This window comes from Bacillus rossius, chromosome 3 (genome assembly GCF_032445375.1).
Source record: "Bacillus rossius redtenbacheri isolate Brsri chromosome 3, Brsri_v3, whole genome shotgun sequence".
Classification (NCBI taxonomy): Eukaryota; Metazoa; Arthropoda; class Insecta; order Phasmatodea; family Bacillidae; genus Bacillus; species Bacillus rossius.
The window spans coordinates 69,990,702-70,009,995 of record NC_086332.1 but is presented as its reverse complement, the minus strand read 5'-3'; the positions used below and the strand labels follow the sequence as shown (position 1 = coordinate 70,009,995).

At 37.4% G+C, this 19,294-nt stretch overlaps 1 protein-coding gene across 2 annotated transcripts in view; it reads left to right on the top strand.

Moving 5' to 3' along the window:
* LOC134530869 (KAT8 regulatory NSL complex subunit 1) overlaps positions 1 to 19,294 on the top strand; it is a 286,616-nt gene that overhangs the window by 191,369 nt on the left and 75,953 nt on the right. For both annotated transcript variants that reach the window (XM_063366135.1, XM_063366133.1), the window contains exon 8: positions 3,373 to 3,466. In XM_063366135.1, the coding sequence (XP_063222205.1) occupies positions 3,373 to 3,466 (94 nt within the window). The remainder of the gene's footprint in view (positions 1 to 3,372; positions 3,467 to 19,294) is intronic.

The following is a 19,294-nucleotide window of genomic DNA, read 5'->3' as shown; positions in this document are numbered from 1 at the left end:
AATGAGGTTTTTTATTCCTCCCTCCTCCTTCTGCTCCCTTTCCCCAAAATAACCTTATCTTCTTTGAGTAATTTTTTTAAATGTCATTAAATGGATGTACCAAAATCATGTACATAAACTAACCTTACCAAAAAATGAAACCTAACCAAAAATTACTCACGTTTGTCATTTTTGTTGCCATTGTCGGGTTATAAACAATGTCCTAACTTGAAATATGACATTAATCTACTTTTAAAGTACTAGTGATGTGAAATATTTGGAAATTACCATGTTGACAGAAATAATTTTTACGAGACAGTCAAAGATATGAAGATAAACTAAAGCGGCAATAAATAGTATTGTGCCGGAAATTAGGCATTTTGCACGTTATTTTTTTATTGTTATTATAATTTTTAATTTTTTTTTGGAAAATTTATTTTTCTTTATAATTAGTTACAAAAGGATGATTTACACTTTTGTTAGGCTGGTGTACCCTACGTAGTTAAACTTTGTGCCAGTGGACCGAAGTACCTTTCTCAGGGACCTATCTGATATTTTGCTAGTCTAATGTGGACGTTAGCAGCCCGGTTGAAATTTCTCTCGCTTGCAGTCACGTCCCGGGTTTGTAATATTAATTCCCTGCAGGACTAAAATCACATAGAGCAGCTTCTGGCCGCAAGCTGTATTTCTTAGAGGCCTGCTGAGACTAGCTAGTCTCGGCACGAACAAGTCTCACGTGGACCTCCGTTCCCAGCCTGGTGGCGTTTTCTGTCCACCGTCCCCTCTCTCTCCAAACCCCCCTCCCCCTCGGTTCTAAGAATTTAGCCTAGGACCATTGACCGTACGTGAACTCGCCAAGACGATGGCCTACTCCATGGACATTCTCCCTTGCCCTAAAGAACCACCCACGACATCTAGCGGCAGAAACTTTAACGTCTTCTCTTGGCGCCAGCTCGTGGAGCTGACGCCCGCGACACCTGTGGGCGATCTTAATAACTCCCCCCTTTATGTCCCCTTTAGGCCACCAGAGTGCACCACCAGCTACGCCATAAGGCCCTATGCTTCCTCCTCGCGGCCTTAAATAGTCGATTGTATGTTGCTTTCTGTACCTGCCGGTAGAGACCGCAGCAGTCGCCCTTTGGCGCAAACAACTGAAGTCGTGGCTATGACCACTCCGGGCACCTCCGGATATGTTCGGTCCAGAGCCGAACCTTCCTCCTCTTTTTCCTTAGGGCCTAACGCCCGTTTTAATTAAGAGCTTTGTCCGCCATCTCCGCACTTGGTACTCTGACTTCGGCTACTTACCGCGTCATCTCGGCGTCCTCTGTGTTAAGAGGCTGGTCTTCGGCAACGACGTACTCGTTCGAATCAAGAATGTAGTCATCTGTCTTAAGGGATGTGATCCCAGCTAAAAATTCAGATGCCAGTCAGTAGGAACATTTAGAACAAGTCATGTCTTAGTTAAAATTTTATTAATTTTTTTTATTTCACTTATCAATGATTTCGGTCGCGTCATCCGCGCTATTCTCGGTCCGCGCCATTTGGATGTCGGCGCGAGACATCTCCTGAGCCCTGGAGCTACACCCTGTTTGGGTCCAACAGTTGGGTGCCGAAATTACACCCATCATGTTGTGCAGGACCTCCAGCTGCTTTTCCCCCTAAGAAGAGCTTTCCTCCCGGCCCGACGTCATCCTTTGAAGACCCGGGTGATATTAAAAATATATTTCCCCCTTACATACAATGAACTAAGTGAATAAATTGCATACCAGCGACCAGTGACTTAAGAACTTAATCGACGAGAATATGTAAAATCAATGAGAATATTATCTTTGTAATCAACTAAAGGATCTAATAGGGTGGAATATTTCAATTTTTTTTTATTCTGTAATGAGGTGTAATCAATATAACATAACGTGTTATTAATAATAAGGGGCCGGCCCTCCTACATGCTATGTGTTAATATCTTTAATTCTAATACCAAAACAAAGAAAAAAAATATTTAATTTACCATTCTAAATAAAACAGGGAACCTATAGACCAAGCTACTTATGTAATGTTAATTTATTATATACCTTATTCTATTTTCTTGTTCACCACCTCGTGCCCCCTCTGGTAAATAACTTTATTCTTCTTAATATTTTTCCCAGCTGTTTCCAAGGTTTTTTTCTTATTAAATTAAAAAAAATTTAATTTTGAGGCACGAGGGGCGTTACAGTATGGCTGAGACTTGAAAACTTTAGTAATTAAAAACTTAAGATCCGTATATTAGTGTGCATTTTTACATACCTATGACGTACAACAGGTCATTCAAAAACTGAGTCTTTTCAAGTATATTTGTGGCTACCATGGCAGACATTTTAAAACGTCATGTCAAGAATTTCTTTGTAAAAAAAAGCATTAAATACATATAAACAAATATTAACTTTGGTTTTTAACAAAAAAAAAAGCTCTCCGCAATTATTTTACTTGATGGTCAACAAAGATCTGAAGATATGTGGTACAGCACTTAGGTTTTCATGCCAAACAGTGATGCTATTGATTGTTACTGCATTAGGGAAAAATTGTAAATTCTTGTCAATATTATCTTTTTTAATTTTTTTGCTACGTTACAAATCTGTGATTTACATACAGTGGGCGATTCCATAATGTCATCTTTTTGAGTGTCCTGAAGCGGAATTAATGTGAATTTTTTTTTCTGGCATTGTAATTGTGTAAAATTAACCATACTTGAAGACAGCTGTGATAATGTAAATATGTGGTTATACTGCAAAAACTGTGATTGCAAATGCTTTTTGCAAATGTCAAATGTGTATTGAGTAATAAGAAAATAAAAAGATGCTGAGTCTCGTCCTGTCAAATACAATGAACTCGACTGTCGAGTTGAGCTTTATTAATCTCTTGACTCGGTTTGAGTTTTCATGTCTCGTCCCATCTCTACTAAAAATCAGTTTTCATTTTCTGAAATGGTAATTCTATAATCTTGAAATATTTAGAAATTACATTTGTTTTTTTTTTATTGTGGATTTAGTAAAAACTGAATATTCATTTGCACAGATATTTTCATTTGCAAATATTAACAAACTTGAAATAGTTATAACTACATCTTACCGTTTATATTGTTTAAACAAAATCCTGAGTTTTTGATTTAGGATTGTGCTGAGCGTTATCTGTGTATAAAAGCAGTATAGTTCAATTGTTTCTACTAGAAGTTTCATTTTATTTTTTATTTTTTTTAGATACACTTATTGTAAAAATTTTAATTAATTCATGGCAACATTATCTTTGATTTAAGAATTTTTTATAATTAAGTGCTATAAAATTTTCTGTAAATTCATATATAGCTTGTAAAGAGTATTTCATTTACGTGGCAGCATGCAATTTTGTGGTTGGCAGGTGGCGAGTTGCAGAACTACATGAGCTGCCTGCTAAACTGGACGTGAAGAACAATGGAGTGGTTCAGAGATCTAGTCAAGACTGCGACAGAAACGTAGGTTTAGTCAATGCTGGAATCCTCTTTTTGCATGTTTAGTAGTTCACTTCGTTTCTGTGCTGCTAGGTTAGAAAGAATTTAAAGTTTTTGTTTTGTATTAATGTAACTTTTATTACTTTAAAATACTTTCATTGAAAGAGCAGTTTATACCCACATAAAAGGTCCTCAAAAATCAGTGAATCACTCAGTTAGTTAAATACTGCCACAATTGATGGTTTCCAGAGTAATCTGCGAAATTTCCAATTTTTTTGAAAATTTTAGTTGGTTTGGAAATACCACTATTTGACTTTTAAGGTAATGTGTGTCAGAAACTCAATGCATGTCAGGTTTTTAACAATGTGAACAAATTTTGATGGCAAATTGTATTGATATCTTGGGTATGGCATTTTTTCTGCACACAATAAAACCTGGGAACCCCATTGTACCTCTCATAGTTCACGGAAATAGGGTAGAAATATTTTGTGGTTGGGAGGTGGGGATAAACATTTTGGCCCTATTAATTTGACATCTGTACGTCAAAATAATAATTGTTTTCTTTGGTGTGAAAATGATAACTAGTTATATGTAAATACAGTAAAACCCTGTTAAGATGTTTTTCAAGGGACTGGATGATAAAAACTTATTAAAAGGGAAATAGTACGAATCAGTTGTTACATAAAAAAAAATTATTCAAGTGACATACTTAGGTTATACACTGTTTGTTCAGCTTTCGTTTTTAAAATTTGGCCATTTGTGGGGATTCCATTACCACAAATATTTGTAGTTGGTTAAAATCCATTACTTTAAATTAGGGGTGAGCCGATCACCACATTTGCCGATCATGCCGATGCCAGAAATATGGTACCGATCATGCCAATTTTTTTTGACCGATTAGTGCTTTTTTATGTTGGTTGTAAAATATGCTCCAAATTACTTAAGTTAAATAATTTTACTTGAACCTACTCATTACTGAATACCCTAAACAAATATGTTACATATATTTATATGACAAACTTTTGATTTAGACACTGATTATTAGTTGTTCCCATAAACTAATCTGGAAATCTATTAATCCATTTAACAAAATCCATAACACACTGTTGACCAACTAATCATCATAGTCACACCATTCGAAAATGAATGTTTGTTTACATTTTACCACGATTTTAAATGCTTTCTGCTTGATATTAAGACGCTGTTCTAACTACATGCCAGCGCCCCCGGCTGACGTGGTATGGCAACTTCGCCTGTTTGTCTTATCTATCCAAACATTATTGCGGAAAGGAAAATAAACGCCGTAGTTTTACGTATTTTTAAATTATATTTTTGAATTTAACATTATAACTTGAGCGTGTGTAAGCTTTTGTTTGCTTTAGTGCATTTATGACTAATGTTCAGTGGCGGCCATGTTGCGGTGTTTGTTTACCAGCGACGAGACAAGTCTTTTATCCAGTAATTAAATTTTGCTTAAAAACACTGCGATTTCGCGTTATAATACTAAATTTAGTGTAAAAATGCTGTGTTATGGCAATTTCGCGTAAAAACTGTATTTTACGGTGATTTCGCGTTTATCGTCGTTTAATCGCGATCACGAAAAGAACAGGCCCCTATGCATGACTTATTAAATGGTTTGGTGTGCTTTTGTTTACTCTTTTTTAACAAACGTACTTTTCATGAATATGTTTATTTTTTAAGAATAACTTTACTTAATTTTTTTTTCTGCAGAAAAGATTAAAACATGTAAGTAACGTAAATGTTACTTAAAAACATCAAGCAACAGTTCTGAAGCAAAAAATATGTCGGCGCTTTTGTGTTACGTAGAGATTTTTTTTGTCTTCAGAAAGCGGTAATCTGCAAAAAGGATCGGCATACATGAAGCCGATCATTCAAATGACAAAAATGACCAAAATCGGCCGATCTTGATAATCGGCAATTGGCATCGGCACGCCCCTACTTTAAATGTTTATTATTGAATTAATTTATTCAAAATATTGAATTACCTTTTACCTTTACCATGAAAACCACACATTGGAGACCCTTAAAAGCCCTGGCGCAACCTTTACTTTATTTGCCTCTCTAATTTTATTTTTCATTGGTAGTAGACACCTGTAGGAAGGCCCTTATGTATTAGCTCTATCGTTACCAATGGCCAAAGTGGGTGGGGAAAAATTAATGTTTGTGACAAATACCTTGAAAACCAACACATTGGAGGCTCACCGAGCATGCTACTACCTGTATTGTGGTTGATTCTTTTATGCTAGTAGATACCTGGAGGAAAGTCCTTAATTCTATCAGCATCATTGCACATTTTTATGTAAAAAAAATAAAAACCGCTACAGAAATTGCCATAGTTGCGTGGAATGGTGTAGGCTGTTGTCCCAAGCTCTCTTTACAATGATGCACTGGGCAGTAAATAAATCCAGAAGATAGAGTTAACTACAGAGCAGTTAGCACTCATGGTACTGGTGATAACCTCTGATGTTACGTTTTCCAGCATTCTTTAATTTTGCTTCAAGGATATTACCAAATTTATAAATATTTTCAGGGCAATTCTTTGTCATAAATACACGTATCTAAATATACTGGGTAATAAATATTTTATTTGCGGATTAACTCTGAATAATATGTTTACCATGACAGGTCAGAAAAAAATCTTTAATGTAATGGCTACCGATTGCAACTGTTTTGTTTACACGAGTGAAGTGCCATAAATATCGCGGTCATGGACGACTGAAATTAATGCCATGTTAGAAAGATTATAAACAAAATATTAAAAATTGCTGAGGAACCACACGCTACAAATTCTCACCTTTTAAATAACCGTTTTATTGCAAAAACGCCATGTCTAAAAACTGATTTCCCCGCAATTTTCTGCGATGTTTTTTTCTACCCAGGCACATTTTTTCATATCTTGAGCTTTTTTAAAAAAAAATTCTTTTTTTTTCCGTTATGCGTAGATGATCGCTACCGTAAACCTTCAGCAATCATTGCAACGTCTTACAGAAAAACAAAATCACAAAGGATAATCAACATGCAAGATGTCCGTCGTTCCTTTAAGCAGTAGCAGGTTAACCAACCTTGCAGCTGGAAGAAACGTGTGCATTATGCAGCCTTGTCATGTAACGTCAACTTTTGAATAAACTTCGTACAATGATTTTTAACACAATTTTTACGAAAACGTAAGCTCTGCCAGAAACGGAAAAATATATTCATTTATACATATTAAATGTAGTAAATATTTCCGTGAATTAAATTTTCTGAAAGTTTCAATGCAAAGTTTACATAAAATTAACTTATAGTCGCAAATAAATTCTTAAACTATTTCACAGTAAGAGTCAAATTGCAATTGTTCAGAAAGTTTGTGTAAAATACTGATAAGATTTTTTAAAAATAGTCTAGAATGTACACTAGAGTCTCGTTATAGCGAGGTGTCACGGTTCCGGGTTTGATCTTCGCTATAACCGTGTCCTCGCTATAACCGATTTGGACAGATTTTGGCCCCCAAAAAATAAAAATAAACCGAAAATAGCATAAAAATTGTGTTTAAACCTGTATAATTGGAAAATAACAGGTTATATTAACGAAATCTTAATTTCTGTGAGCAGATGTGTGAATTCTCTTTAAAACGATACCCCACAAGTACGGATGCGATCACCGATTGCGTCAAAATAACCAGAATACCCTACCATGCCACGTAAGTATAGCATCTCAGCCCGCGGCCGACGCAGCATTGTCCTGCTATCTATTGTCGACGCGGGCTGTCTGCTGGCGGCCATGTTGGTTCGGGATGTTGCTAACAGGCGGCGCTAGTGTAGCGCAACGATTTAATTCCTTACAAAAAAGCAGGAGTGTGGCAACGCACGTACGCCTCAAACGAAATAGTCGCTGGAAAACTATACTTTTTTCATTTAAAGAAACCTGTAAACTTTTTTAGAAAATAAATTTGGGATTAAACTCAAACCATCACCACCCCCTTCCCGGTCAGATACCCCAACAACTGACCGAAACAGAAGTTACAAGAAAACTGTCTGAGCGATTCGGAAATAAATACTGTAGTGCCTACTATTTGTCAGATAGTAAAATAAATAACGTGACGTGTTTGTAAACGTGTCATGACTGAAATAATTCCAAGCAAGTTTATAAATATTTGTGTATTATTAACGCAATCAATTAGCAACAAGTATAAAGACAGCTCAGACTTTTTTGGCCTAAAATACCGTATTTACTCGCATAATCCTCGCAGCAATTTTACCAAATTTTATGGAAAAAAAGTGAGGTGCGACCATTATGTGAGGAAAATTTGAAAAAAAAAAAAAATTAAGTAAAATTTTTTAGTAAATCGCTTGAAAATGCTAAATTAAAGAAGTTAATATCTAGGTACATGTTACCTATACGTAATATTTATTTACAATACGTGCAAAATAAACAAAACAACTTTTGGTTACAAGAAGTTTGGCAAAATAAAAATATAGTAATAACACAACATTGCCAAAAAATCAATAAACAAAAAACATTTATAAAACACATTCAGTCTGAACACACACCAAGTTTATCTATTCATTGTCTGAGCTAAATTCTGATGCATCAGATTCATTTTCCGGGACGTCAACGTCATCTTAGTCGCCGCTGTACAAGAGTCTAGCGGCAGCAACGCTACTTCCTGCAACTGGCTGCAAATGCCGCACCGCTCACGCTCGTTCCGGGGCCGGCGGCGCGATCCCGCAACGGGAAGCCTTCTTTTCACTGACGAGAGAGCAAAACGTCCGTTCGTGCATCTTCGGATTTTTTTTTTCATTGTAAATAAATATGGAGTTGTTGTTAAAAGGAAAGACCATAAACAAGGCAACGGTATTTATTTGTAATTATTTTTAGAGGAAAATACCTAATTGAAGAATTGTACTTCGTGGATTTGTATATTTTTTATACCGTATAAAATCGAGGAAGTCTTTGTCTTCCACAAATATTCTCGGGACGCCCCATATTCCCTTGCAATTTTACGCAACTTGTAATTTTCAGGTAAGGACATGATAACTATTGGTCAATTAGGTTAGGTTAGCTACATTATAAATACTTTAAAACATTGTGGACGGTGATTTAATGTAAACGGTTTCCTAGCTGGATAGCTACATATTAAAAAGTTATTTGCAAAGCAACCATAAAATGATTTTACAGTATCTTTAATGTAGCTATACTTACCTAATATAACCAACCATCCACTAAACAGTCTGTGTGGCTTTTTTATACTGGAGAAAAAAACTGTGCGCGTAAAAATAAGAAAAAACATCCAGGGGGTAGGCGCTCCCGATCGGCCAACTTCGGAAAGGCTCGGGATTTGCAGCCAGTTGCAGGAAGTAGCGATGCTGCCGCTAGACTCTTGAGCCGCTGTCGTCACGTGTTATTCAAATTGTCTTTTTGTTTTCGCCAGTCATGAACAAGTTTTTCACTTACTGAAAATTCTCTTTCCGTGGCCCGATTTCCGTGCTCTTCTGCAAATGCGATTATACACAACTTGAAAGCGGCAGTATACGAATTGTATTTACCCATATTTTCACAAAATGAACTTTCTCAAACTCTGCAATTACCGGTACTTTCCACTCCAATGCAAACGAGATAAAACAATGGCATCACAGCATCTTATCTTCCATACACATTCCTTCCTCCCACACGGCCAATTAGGGCATGCCGCTCAAGGTTGGACCAATAATAAGCGCCACACGCCACGTGAAAGCAGGCTGTTCCATTGTGTTTACGGGTGTTCCGATCGCGCCACACGCCACATGAAAGCAGGCTGTTCCATTGTGTTTACGGCTGTTCCATTCGCGCCTCGCGCCTCAGTCGCCGTCAATAAATTAGGGTGCGACTATTATGGGGAGAATCTTAAATACCAAATTCATTACCTCAAACAATAGGTGCGACGATTAAGCAATGGCGACGATTATTCGAGTAAATACGGTAGTTATAAACAATGTTATTATTCGTTAATGAAAATGTCCCAACAAATTAATTAAGAGCATTTATATGTAAAAAAAAGTGCACATTGTTATGTTTAATGGCGAAAAAAAATAGATTTTGTCTATTTTCTAAATAATAAGAAATGCATACAAGTATATGTATATTCAAAGGCTTGGTTTATTCGAGTCGGGTATACCTTGGCCTTGAAGCCAGCCAGTAATGCTGTGACTGTGAAGTCCCGGAAACGATCTGAGTATGGGCGTTTGGATGAAAGCCGGCTTATCTTGTAGCGACATAGTCAGAAACGAAACAAAGGGACTGCATTCTTTGTAGCCTAGCGGTTGCATTACACACGCACATATGCCCAGCACGTTCAGCATTTATTATACTGAGTTCACAGGAATAGAATAATATTAATGAACAGAAAACTAACGGAAGTTTGATGAAAGAAAGGACGGGATTCTATTTTTAAAGCCACGCACTTAGGTGGCGACGGCAAAGCTGAAGAATGTGACAGGTGTCAACGGCAAGATGTCTGGTGGCGAGTGAAAGGGGTGGAGGGAGATAAAGCAGACAAATAACCAAAACGCGCTTCACGCGTTCACGCCGTAAATTCCTCAAAAAGACCTCGTTATAGCAGTGTTCTCGCTATTACCGTGCTCGCTATAACGGGATTCTCCTGTAGTTTCAACTCTGTGCTGTGAGATATTCATAATATTGTTTTATTTTGCGTTAAAATTTGTTTTTTATACACGATGCACTTAGACTTGTATTTAGTCCAAGATTGTGCTTTTAGCTCACTGCTGTAAGACTGGATTTTCATACTGACTGGTAGACCCTTATGAATTTAGTGAATTATTGTTTCTCCAGAGAGATTTGATCATCATGCCTTTTGGTATTGTTATTGCACAAATCATTATTTATTTATTGTGGGGGTCCATGCTAAAGATTATTACAACTTGTCATTTATATTATGTTTTTTAACAGCTCAGATTGGCTCAGCTGATCCGAATGATCCGAAACTAATACACACTTGAGACTTAAGTACTGTAGATAAATGGTGCCAAGATTGTAATTTTTTTTGTTAGTTCATATAACTGATTTAGGCTGAGAGACTAATTGAACAAAGAAGTAAGTTTTGACATCTTCTGAATTTTATTCGCTCATTGAAAATGCATACCAAGACAATGTTAAACATTAAACAGGCTTCACAGAATTATGACTCGAATGCCTTCAGTAATCCAGTATTGCCAAAAGCAAAAACGCATCATTCATATAATGATATGTCCCTAGTCCAGATTGTTTACTAGGTACAGGCAGAGATATTGTATCCCTTTTAAAACGACAGTGTTGCTTCGGGACTATGCTGACTTTTGGGTCATCTGTAATTTCTAGTAAACTGTACAAAACTAGTTTAATTGCGGCCTGGCCCTGACCAGCAGGTATGAATTTATCTGCCTTATATTTACTTCATTTCACATATGTTGTGTGCTCCTGACGACTTGACCAGATTATATGATGATTGAGTGACATCTAAATGAACAGTGTCATGACTTCTGTTTACAAAAGGTCACGTAGCGCAACCGACCATTTGCAACATACAGCGAAATCCCTTATTTACGTTACCGTTATTTACGTTTTCCCGTTATTTGCACTATATTGTTCAGGTCCCGTTTAGTTTCCATTTAGTCCAATACAATACTTTCATGTGAATTACATCTCAAAAATTGAATCCATCCCGCTATTTACGTCACGTAACAACCATAAACAACTTGGTGCATTCGCCATAGATGATGAAACTGTAAAAGAATTGTCTGAGAATAAACATGTGAAACGCGTCAAATATTGCATTCATATTGAAAACCACAACAAACACATTACAAGATGGCGATGAAGTTGTGCTGGCTCTATTTGCGCTGCGAGCGCTGTCGAGTTTCTGGACGATATTTTAATCACATACAGTGAAACCTCTATTCTACGTACACTCACGGTTCTCCAAAATATGTCCTTATGACCGAGTTGTACATACGAAAAAGCGAGGCCAAATTACGTCCATTTGTAGCTATCCCCCCCCCCCCCCCCCACACACACACACACCATTTTTCCCACCGCTGCCACGGGAAATGAATTGCAGTTGCCGTGTCCTGCTTCCACGAGAAATGACCTGCCGTGTCTATATATTATGCTGATGTATTTTCGATCGAAATTATATCCTATTCGTGCAGAAACAACATTTGAGCTAATCAAACGTAAAAATAAAAATAAAAACTGGACACTGTCTTAAGCCCCGTTTTACATTTTTTTTATATTTTATATCAATAAAATAATAATGAACACACAATAGATTTGCTCCAAAAAAATACAGTGGGTACTTTAAGTGTATGTAAGATTTGCTAGTTGGCCTAAAAGCATCGTGAAAAACGTAACGTTTATAGTCGGCAATGAACATTTTAAATAGCAAAATATACATATTTTATTACATGAAAAGTTGCTTTTATTTCTAAACATGTAATAATTTAAGCCTAGGCGTGTAAAAGTACGAGTAATTATAGCAGGAGACAATCTAAAATGAAAATTTACTAGGGCCGAAATACTGGTACGAGACATAAACTTCACAAGATAAAACTAGCGGAGTCTTGGTAACTGTTTTATACTCATTTTATAATTTTGGAAGTATTGTACAGTTGACGCATATTTTTTAAACTAACCATTTATTTCTGGGGATCGTTAATAATTAATTATTGGTATCAAGACATCAAGATGAACGTAAACGTGAACTTGTAACGGCAGCGAGAAAACTGGTACGTATACCAATAAACTGGTATTAGAACTGGACAAAACTGGTACACGGGAGGTGGAGCTTATATTTTTTTCCGCTAAGCTCGCATCTATTGGCTGGCTGCTGATGGAAGGTCACGAGCGTTGAGCGAGTTATACTGTGCATGCACAGAACAGAGAACAGAGAGAGCCAGCCGGCGGCTACGCCGCGCCGTAACAACAGCTGATAGAGTACAATGACCTTTCTCTGCGCACGGCGCACTATTGACAGTAAATTTCCATCAATTTGCGGCCCTTTTTTTAAAAAATTTTTACTGTGGCACAATGCGTATGTGTAATGTAGCCCATATTTGTTCTGAACGCTGCAGAATGCGACTGTATTTTAATTAACTTTAACTTATTTCTTACTTTTCCCTTTATTTACACTTTCCCGCTTTTTACACTTTTTTACTTTGTCCCCATGAAAAGTGCAAATAAGGGGTTTTGCTGTAGCATTTTTTTCAAGGTTGGCTTCGCAAGGCTGGTAAATACAACCAATGTTCTATTGAGTTTCTGAAGTTAAAATTTTACACAAAAGCTTGGTGCTTTCCACCCACCCCCGGGTAAGACCCGCACCCTTATTTTTAGAATGCAGTGGTGGGAAAAAAATGTTTTTATTGCAAATCTGCATGGGAAAAAAATAGTTTAGTCGTGATTTATTTTCCTTTCAAACAGTAACAAATTGTAAAGAATTACCAAAAAAGTGCTATGTTACTTATTACAGCATCAGCATTTGTGTTAAAAGTGTACAGAAGGCAGGCAACTGCAATGTGGCAACATCGCACGAGTAGAATGTGGCATCGGCGCACGCGATCGATAACAACACGCCGTGTGCGCGTGACCTTGCCCAGCTCCCAGCTGTTTACAGTTACAATCTTCCACGTCCATTATCGTGCACTGGGCAATGACCTCGTTCAAACAAATAAATGATAAAAGCACGCCAGTTCTAGCCACGTATAATAAAAACTATTTTTATTACATGCATAATAAAAAACCTTGTGCCTAAATGTGGAATATTCTGCATAAAAATATAAATTAGGTTAACACAAATACGGCATTTATTCAGGCTTAAATAAAAGTGATGTACAAAATCACACTGATAGTAAAATTAACAAAAGAATAATAACATGATGTCACAGCCGGCGGCCAAGAACGAACTTAAACTTTCTCACAGCTGTTGTCCACAGTGCTGCCAGTGTCAGAGAACTCATCATCGGAGCTCAAGCAATCATCTTCCGTGCTGTCGAGCGCATTTGGAATGCAGCACTTGTTAAAACTCTTTACGACTAATGTTTCTGGGATCGCAGACTAGGCATTGAGAATCCACTGATACACAAGATACAAGTTTGGTAGCCTTATTCTCCCGGTCGGTGTCATTTCGTTCTTTTCGCTCGCCATCCGTTTGGAGTATTGCCGCTTCAGATGCTTTTTAAACGGCCTATTGATACAGACGTCAAGGGGCTACAAAACTGAAGTTAATCCTCCAGGTATTATGACCTGATCTGTTCGCCCACCTTTCAGACGATTCTTCGTTTCTTCTGTTAAATGACCACGAAAGCAGTCCAACACCAGCATGCTTCGTAATTTCAACAAACCAACGGGTCGTCGATTTCACACACATTTAATCCATTCCACAACCATTGCATGGTCCATCCATCCCTTCTCTTGAGCCCTCACAATAATACCATTAGGGAATTTTTCATTTTTTGGGAGCGATTTCCTTTTAAAAATTTTGTGTTGGGCGAAGTTCGAAAATTTCGAACCGAACCAAACCGAACCCTTACGTTCGGTTCGAAAAACCGAACGTTCGTTTAAAAAAACTTAACGTTTTTCTAATTTTCTAACCCCCATTTGAGACCATCCACAAAACAGCACAACAAAATTCCATTACTTGTAATATTCTGGCTTTTATCGCATAATAGTCGCATCAACAGTTTCAAGCGCAGACAAAATAAAATAAAAAATCCTTATTAGTCGTCACATAACTCGCATAGCATTTTTTCATATAGGCGTGCTTTGTTTTATGTTTACTGTAGAGAATTATGTATGCGTTTCTCGTACTACGTAATATAAACTATCGTACAAATGCCAAAGGTCTTGTATATTATACCTTTAACTTTAGTGCGTGTACGAGAAGTGTTGTAAAATCACCAAAGATTGCGTACCCCATACAGTAAACTAAAGCGCATGTACGAGAACTCTCGTATTTGGGAAAAACTGACGTGATCAAGTTAACACAAGACAAATGCGGTAGGAAATGATTACGTAAATTACGTATTAGAAATTACTGGTTGTATTTATTATTCTTTGGCCTTTTTGGTTATAACAGTCAGGTACTGAAAATATTAATTTAATCTTGTGTATTAAAAGTACTGGTCCAGTAAATTTTACAGTACGGTACTAAGTTGACTAGCGTAGTCGCGGCAGCCATCATTATTTCTATAACCACACTTCTTACGTTACGTTTACAATATTATTGTTTTTTAAGTGATTTGCAATGAGCAGGCTTAAGTCGGTTAAGTTTTCCAAATGGAGAAAAGATAATGACGACCCAGATGACCCAGAACCACCCCAAAAAATGTCTAAAGTTTCTTCTGACGAGCAGCATTCTTCCAAGAAAACAGCAACTACAGTCAGTGGGTTTTGTAATGTAGATAGGTAACTTAATTCACATTAGACTTTTTTTTAATACAGTAGAACCTCGATGATACGTTCCCGTTTCATACATTTTCCCGTGTCATACGCCGATTAATTTTGGTCCCGCCAAAAGTACTATATTTACAATGGTTTACTTTCCCGGAACATACACTTATAATATCCCGAATTTCCCGTTTCATACGTTTTTACAAAGCCGAAAAGTCTTAAAATTCACAAATTTTTTTGTTATATTCCTCCTGAAAAAATACGTTTTAATGCTTTTATTTTGAAAAACGTTCATTGTTTACCTTTCCAAACGTAAGAAAATAACTTTATCGCACCATAGATATGGATGGTATCAGGAAGACTGTGCACCTTGCTACTAGCATATATGGCCAGCACCAAGCGAGACTAGTGGCGCAAACTAGCAATGATTATGAAAATGGTCAACGCGCTTTACAAAGGCACGGATCTCATATTTTGTGCATTCATTAATCTTTGAACTGAATATAGCCGTTTACGATTGAATTGTTTTGTATTGTACGTTTCTCAAGTTAACATTTTATTGAAAATTGTTCTGTTGCATAAAGTTGTTTGTAAAATGAAACAAACAAGCAAAAATTTCTGATTTTCTTTTTACAATAGCCTAATTTTTTTAATTTCTAATTTAGACTTGGTGACCTTTCCCCCCCTCCAAGAAAGGACTGCTTTACTTGGTTATGGACTGTATTTTACATTTCTGGTGGTTTTATTATTTGTATATATAATGATGAATTCATATCTTTCATTAATATAATGCAATTATTTACACATTATGTATTTAAGTTTAATCAGACATTGTGCTGGTATGCTAGATTCAAAAAAAATGTTATTATTGCCATTCCCTTTTCATACACTTTCCCGCATCATACACCATTTTTGTGCCCTCCGTTGAAAAGTGTATGATAGGGGTTCTACTGTATCCTATTAAAAAGTTTTACTTATTAAAAATGTTAGGTTATGTCTACCACAAAAATATGTTATGTGGCCTTATGCTGAATGTTCATCATCTTTATAATATTACAGTAAACTCCCGGTATACCGCGCCCCGATAGATCGCGGAATCGGGTATATCGCGGGTCAAACCATGTCCCCCAATCAGAAATTAATAATAATACTAATAACACAGTAGAACCTCGTTAATTCGTGATGTTTGGGACCGAGATAATCACGGATTACCGAATTTCACGGACTAGCGATTAAAAGCCCGGAAGGTCTTGTCAAGCTTCTCAGACACCGGCGTGCAGCTGGGTTGAGGCCAAGGTCATGTGACGTAACGTCTACCGAGGCTTACTGCGCAGCAGATGGATAAAAAATAGAAACTCTCCATTATTCGTGTTAATTGGGACCCGCCGATGCCCGGATAGTTAAAATCCTGTTAAAAAAAAAAAGTAATAAACCCGGATAATCCGTTCAAGGTAAGGACCGTCTTCGAATTAGTCTCGGCTTAAAAAAATACCTCACTGCCTAGCCATTAGTTCACAGTCATTTGCAACAGCCGAAAAGAGAAAGATAAGATTGTGCTGAACTTGCACACATCAATTTTTGGTAGCCCCCCCCCCCCTCCCCAACTCATCCCACTTCGTCCAGCCGAATGCCAGCCAGACACGTCACTCGCCAGGCACCTGCCGTCCCCCTCAAGTTTAAAGAGTGACAAATGTGACAGCTGAAAGGGGGACGACACAAAGGGTCGGTACAAACAGCGTTGGTTGCAGAGTTTGGCGGCCCATGCGAAGGCTTGCAGTGTTTGCCGGCCGCCGGCCCGCGTGACGTTAATTTTAAGCGCTGACAAATTTTTACTTCTCTTTTTTTTCTGCACTTTTAAATCGTCACGGATTAACGAGTTTCTACTGTAATAATAATGGAATAAATGGTTGACAGCAGATTAGGATAATTTTGCTTTGTAACTCACAAACTAAGCATCGGGAAGAAAAAAGCCTAGGCGTAGAAAATGTCCGCAGTGAAATTCTAAACAAGATATCTCCGTACATTATTCCTCTATCTTGTAGTGTTTTCAAATTATGGTCCAATCCAGCCCAGTGTTATTTTCTGAAACACTAGTTCTTAACATTTTTTTTAACCCACAAATAAAGCATCGGAAAGGGGACCCGATAAAGCCCACCGTCCAGCGACATTATCCAGCGTGACTCGGCTGGGGATTGATTTTGGATAGGTTTGGTTGACGGCAAGCGCTGGGAGGGGAGAGGCGAGCCGAGAATATGCGACCAAGACACCCGGGTAGACGGGAGGAGTGGAATATAAGCGCCAGTGATGAGAGGGGCGATTAAGCCGAAAGGGGGGAAGTATGGTGACCTTGAGTAGTTCACTCATTTCCGTCTGCACACTTCTCGTGGTCACGTGTGTTGACAAGCGGAGGCATATAAATGGTTTGTTACAACTTGAACCTACAGACGTAATATTATTCGTTGTATTATACACGTTCATCTTTTTACTTTGGTATAATGTTTTAACATTAAATAGTAAAGTAAATCAGCTAGCGTTTTTTTAATCTTTGCCGAGGAATTCCCAGTGGTTCAATACTTACGTGAACCATACTGTACCACTTTTGCCGTGAGGCGGAAATGTTTATGTGTAGCGGCCTCCCGACCTTTAACCAGAGGCTGGGGAATATAACACTTGCCGATCCGAGCCACACACACTCAGCAACTCGACACAGCGTTTGATGGAATAAGTAAAGACAACGTTTAACAGACTTTTTAATACGGCGCCACTGATTGCGCTAAAATTATTTTGGCGCAATTTTTGTATCCCACATGTGACCATTTATAATTTACTGTAAGCATGGATAACAAAGTTTAACCACTTTAGACGATAGACGATTCTTTATTTTATATTGTACGAATGCTAGAATCGTTTTTCACGTATCTGCTGCATACTTCTGCAAAAGACACGCTATCTGTAAGTACGTAAATCTAGAATTTTTATTTTGTTAATCAAACTCGGTACTTTGCGATTCATATTCGGTTTGAAGTATTACTATGGCCTTTCTATTTAGAAGACTTTGACCACAGAATCTTGTGTAATCGCACACACTGCACTTACTTTGTTACGGACACTTAGACGAAGCAGATACTGTGGCTGACACCACGAGACTGGCAGCAGCTTGTGTGCCGCACGTGTGTATGGCGGCGTGTGGCGCGCTCGTAGGCCGTGCGACAAACTGTGCGCGGCATGCGGAAAAATAAAAAATAAAATTCAACATTTAATATTTATCTTTAAAATTTATTATTTTTATTTTTTCACCCGCGTTTAGTGAAAACTGCGGATGCAAAGTTCGCACAAAGGCGGGCCGTCTATACTGTGCGTGCTTGCCGACCTATTAGAACACAGGCGGTGTTTTATGCCTTTTGACCTTGGTCACATCGAAACATCGCGGTTATGCAACAACGCGGGTAAAAGTTATGTCCCCCGACAACCGCGTTAAATAGGGAGTGTACTGTATATATTTTTTTAATGAAGGTTAGTGTAGTCTTTTTGAAATTTAGATGGAACTTTTTCATGAATTAAAAGTTGGTATATAATATATAAAGAAATTAAATGCAAAATGATTTTCTCTAAACTGTTTTATTTTCTTCATTATTTATTGTATAAACTTTACTTATAAAATGTTATGCAATGTTTTAATAAAGCTAAGCTATATAATGTTTTAATTTTACATATGGCTGGAGAACCTTTCTTTCTCACCATTCAGTTCAAAAGACCAAAATGTTGGTCATCGGTTCATTTTAATTCAAAACAATTATTTCTGTATGATGTTCTGTTCGGCTCGGTTCAAAATTTTTTTTCTATGGTTTGATTCAGTTCGGTTCGAAACCAGAGAACTGAGGTTCTCCCAGCTCATGTCCCTTGGAGAATATCCATCTAATAACTGTGGAAGTTGTTCCAGCCACTGCTCAGTAGTATCTTTATTTACTACAGCACTTTCTCCAGACAATTGTTTGTAGGCAAGCCCATGTCGTTCCTTGAATCTACAAATCCACCCATTGGAAGCTGTGAAGTTTTCAACTCCAAGTCGTAAAGCTATTTGAAGAGCTTTTTCTTTGATCAGTGTGCCATCCACTGGTATGTTTGATGCCCGAACTTGCTGGAACCAAGAAAACAAAACTTTCTCAAGCTCACTGTATTTCGACTGTCTTGCCATTTTCCGTTTTTTTGAAGACTGGCCGAACTGACTTGCTTGTTTCCGAATATCATTTCTTATAGCGAAGATAGAATTAAGAGTCGATGGAGGAATACCATAGCACTTTGCCAAATCAACCCGTTTTTCGCATGGATTTTTTTCAACTGCATTTATAATTTCTAAACGCTCTTTAATGGTTTTAACCTCTTTTATAGGCCGATACATATCAATGAACCTTTACAAATTTCACACGTGCATTA